Consider the following 4,881-nt stretch of genomic DNA (forward strand, 5'->3'; position numbering starts at 1 on the left):
CTTATACCCTCTTTTAATTAACCCGGGGGAGTAGTGGAAGGGGTTGGAAAGTGTTCGAGCTGACTTCAAACCAATACAAAATAAACAAACAAACAAACAAACAGACAATTTCGCACAAGGTTTATTAATCACATAAATTGGTGTTTTCACGGTAAAACGATCTACTACTATGATTTCTTAAAATTGGATGTTTTAACCTCTTATGAGAAATATAAAGCTCACTCTCGCTCATTAATTAATTTGTACATTTTACACCATTTTAGAGTTTCTTTATTTGTTTTGGTGCAGTTGCCTTTGAGTCAATTTTTAATTAAATTGGAAAGGAGCTAAGAAAAATCAATGCTAAGAAATAAGACTTTCGCATGCATTTCTTGTGTTCTTGTCATTCCAATTCTACAACTACCATATCTTTGGTATCTTCTCCTTTGTTCATCTCCTCCGAGATGTCAAATGAAGCAAGGTTGGGTTGATCCCTGAAGGCAGGCGTGATGGCATTGCGTCTCCTTTCAAGAATGTCTTCCCATTTTGTTTCCACCACAACAGAACAGAGGGCGACGACTTCGCGTTTCACATCAGCTCGACATCCAGACATCAGATGAGCATTCATCTTAGCAGGTGGCTTTCCTTTCCTGGGCCCCTTATTCACTCTTTTTGTTTCTAGAGCTTCTTCCTTTTTTACTTTAATTCTATCGCCTCCTCGGTCATCTGACTTCTGCGCTTGAATTGTGGTTGCAGAGACGTCTTCTATTTGCTCGATCAGAAATTGTGATGGTCGGCTGAGCGAGAAAGAGAGGCTGGTAGAATTTGAGCAAACGGCTTTACCTCTATGCTGGTTTTCGCCTCCTTCTTCATTCAGGTGAGCTTCCAGGGCTTGGATTGATAAAATCACCATCCCATTTCTTCGTTGTCCGTGATAATCGTTCATTATCTGAATCTCTTCAGGTTGGAGGCCATCGCAATCTGCGTCGCCATCCTTCTTTGTAATTGCACCCCCTTCCACATTTGGTTTGGATCTTCCTTCACCAGTCCCTCTTGGGTTTTCTTTGAAGGGGCTTGATCCGATGGGATCTTTCATAAACTGCTTAAAGACGGAGCGAAACTTGTTGGTCCGTAGATAATAGATGATCGGGTTCGCAGTGGACGAGAAGTATAGAGCGAGCCACGACAGAAAGGAAAACCAAATGTCAGTGGGGCTTCTGTCAAGTCGCCCCACACCTGCATACACCAGGGCGGGAACGTAGCAGATGAAGAAGACTGCTACTGTAATTGCAATAGTTTTGGTCGTCTTGATGTCACTCTTAAGTCGAGCCTGAGCTTGAAGAGCAGGCAAGTTCATCTCTGCTCTCTGCGATAAGGAAGAAGAAAAAAATCTGTTAAGATAAGCAATTTAATGATTTCTCTAAATTCATCACTAGCAAGGAAGCCGAATGAAGACTGCTGAAAAAATATGTTCCCACGGGTTGTCCACGGACACGATAACACCAAAGCATTGAGCCTGTTGTAGGATACATATTTTAGGAATTTTTAGTCAAGAGGGTCTTCATGGGGTTGCTGGATTCTCAGTCTGAGATCAATTTTAAGCCATTTCTCAGCTATCGGCTAAAAGTTACGCCATTTCTCAGCTATCAATTAATTGTGCCATATAAACGGTGTTTCTCTCAATTTAGTAGCCGAACAATGACGAGTATGATCCGAAGTTTTCCAAAGAACTTTCGAGTGATTCTAATCTCGGCCACAGGCATGTCACTTTCTAGAGACAAGTATTTTGATGATCTCCGCGCCATGTTCGTTGGCAACTTATATTCGCCAGGCTTCAACGACACAGTAAAATAAAACTGAGCATAAATCAAAATTCACACTTTACTCAGCCATGGCTTAGACATCTCAGCTAACAGTTTTCTTTACGTTTCTCAGCTATCAGTTAAAAACCTCCACCATTTCTCAGCTGACAGTAACTATTTTGGCCAATTCTCAGCTATCCGCAGTTAACCTCACACAAACGGCCTAAGTCAAAGACAAGTTTTTTTTAGTTTTTAAATTCACATTTACATGAGTGCTTACTAAACAGGAAACGATCAGCTCGATTAATAACACTGGCGTAATGTCAGCAAAAAAGATCTCACTTCGTAAAGCATGATTATTGTCATTATTGGAACCTTTTTAAACCTAGGTTAGTCATATGCCATTTTAGATACCTGCTTTTTGTTTCTCCTGATGGCGAAAACTGTCAAGACACCCAGCACTGTTGCACAGATGACGAAAAATGCCACGAAAAGTACGATGAAAGGCTTTCCTTCCTTGAAAATCTTCGGTTTGTATTCAGCAACAGGCGCATCACCAAGATCGATACTGAGCAGCGGGATGCAGGACAAGACCACGAGTACTGTACAGATGAACCAGATGAGACGAGAACAGGTTACAGCCTTCTGGTTGCTTTTCCACACGTAGTATTTCAAATCGAAAGCAATTGCAAAGTACATGTTTGCCAACAAGGCTAACATCGATGCAAGGTTCAGAAACACGAAAAGACGACTGAAGAAGCTGGTAATGATTGCCAGAGGCTGTCCCCTGTACCAACTCACTTGCAAGACCGTGTAGATCATATGAATCGGCATGTTAATAGCTGCACTGAGCAGGTCAACTAACGCAAGATTTGCTATGAGGAGGTTGGGAACAGTTCGTAACGATTTAAAACGAGCGATGACGGCCAAAACCAAACCATTGCCGAAGACAGCAGCCGATGATTGTGCGACTATAATTGTACCCATTACAACTTTTGTAAACAGTGGTTTTAATTAAACCATTTTGCAAATATATATATATATGTAGCTTTCTAACCAAGGGTAAGTGGTGTGGTTGTCTTGCCACAAATTGATTAAACGTGCGTGACTGTTTTGATGCCTAACTAAACTCACTGGGAACATAAAATCTGCAATGACAAAGGTTTTCTTCTAGGCCGGATGCATTTCCCAGCGACTAATGAGGCCAACAATTAAGTGTCGATTCGGGTGCTCAACTTAAGTCGTGTTTTCCTTGTAAATTGAATAATCTTATAGCATATGTGAGATAGACAAGGTTTGATCATTGATGATGTTTGTCAAAAATAGCTTGGGTACCACACGTCTTGAAAACGAATTTCATATTGTTCCCTATTGATTTTTAAAGTTCATTTGATACGACAAAGGAATACGTATACTCAGACACACTCTCCGCTGTCTTTGTATGAGAACGTCTAATTTTTGGGCTGAGCTGAACGTGACCAAGACATCTATCATTTGGGTATGAATTGATTGGACAATATAGACCGAAGTTTTTCATGTATTAGTTTCATATCCGTATTCAAACTGTTGATTTGAAAAAAATTTGTTCAAAATAAAAATGTTCTTTAGTGACTCTCAGCCTTGGTAATGTTGTTAGTATGTTCTTTAATTTTAGTTAATGTCAAGGCATTCTTATAAAAAGATTCTTATACATAATTCAGTGATAGACATGAATGGCGCAAACACTGATCAAGGTAAATTTTTGCCGGGCAATGGACAAAATGTGACAATTAAAACAAGCTAGCATCATTACTACTTGAGAAAAGCATCCAAAATTAATTAATAATTATTGACCGATGGGTAAGTAAATGCTGGATTTATCTACTGACAGCGGCCGACATGAAAAATTCTTTTTAATTTTAATTGGTAAATGCCATCATTCACCGATGTAGAAGTAGTTACTGGATAGCGCTGCAAAGCGGCGAGGTTATATCTGCTATTGTCAAAGACACTGAGGTGAATTCTTGTTTTGAATTAGTAAATGTAAAACCCACGGATAGCCAGCAGTTCCAAATCGTCACCTCGGGCACGAAATCCAGGACAATAGTGGGATACTACCTGATGTCAGTTTTCAAGAACAGCAACCAGAGTGCGCATAAAGCACTTCCAAATTCCTTGGTATATACTATTATCAAAACAAGATCATTGTATAATGCAATTCCAGGGATTTGATTGCCAAAGCGGCCATGTTTTAAGAGGCATTATATTTATATGCCCGAGACTGAATAGCGACCATTAAAGTGTCTTCTGGTTGTTCTTGCAAAGGGCAATCAGCTATAACTCAGGGACGTCACTCGTGCGTCTGTACTCTAATCAGAAACTCCGCTACACCAATGAAACTGCGTGTTTTGCACTATTCATTGTATTAATTGTTAAATAACTATAACCCTAGTAAAATGCTGCTCAATAGCTGACATTTGCGCGTGTCCGAACGAACTGGCAAAGAGTGTCAAAAAGGGGGGCGAATAGTGACGAATAACAGACTGAGGTTTATGATCGCATTTACAATTTACATTTCCTTAAAATAGCTAGTAATTATTATTCACAAGAATAGAGCAAAAAATTCTATCCTTTGATGTTAACAGGAAACATATTTCCTTAAATTTTGGTTAATTTCAACGTTCGTACAAAAAAGGTCCTTATATAAAATTCAGTGATAGACATGGATGGCATAAACACTGATCAAGGTAAATTTTTGTCGGGCAATGGACAAAATGTGACAATTAAAACAAGTTAGCACCATTACTACTTGAGGAAAGCATCCAAAAACCATAAATAATTCTTAACCGAAGTGCTGGATTTATCTACTGACAGTGACTGACATGAAAAAATGTTTTTAATTTTAATTAGTGAATGCCATTATTCACCGATGTAGAAGTAGTTACTTGATAGCGCTGCAAAGCGGCGAGGTTATATCTGCTACACCGTTAATTTCAGAGAGTTATAATAACTCCCATAATGGAGTTAAAATAACTCCTCAAGGTGGAGTTACTATTTTTGGAGTTAATATAACTCCTAAAAGGAGTTATTTTTTCTTGTGATGGAGTTTAGTTAACTCCCT

The 4,881-nt window shown here is 39.1% G+C and overlaps 1 protein-coding gene across 1 annotated transcript; it reads right to left on the bottom strand.

The window, feature by feature from the left end:
• Positions 1-368: 368 nt before the first annotated feature.
• On the bottom strand, positions 369-2,795 carry LOC146486512 (uncharacterized). The gene is made up of 2 exons (XM_085096458.1): positions 647-2,795; positions 369-607 (listed from the first exon to the last, which is right to left on the bottom strand). Exons 1-2 carry the CDS (start codon positions 1,334-1,336, stop codon positions 383-385), a joined length of 915 nt encoding a protein of 304 aa, XP_084952584.1. The 5' UTR covers positions 1,337-2,795; the 3' UTR covers positions 369-382.
• Positions 2,796-4,881: the final 2,086 nt, after the last annotated feature.

This window comes from Pavona decussata, unplaced genomic scaffold, assembly GCF_977016875.1.
Source record: "Pavona decussata unplaced genomic scaffold, jaPavDecu1.1 SCAFFOLD_21, whole genome shotgun sequence".
Lineage (NCBI taxonomy): Eukaryota > Metazoa > Cnidaria > Anthozoa > Scleractinia > Agariciidae > Pavona > Pavona decussata.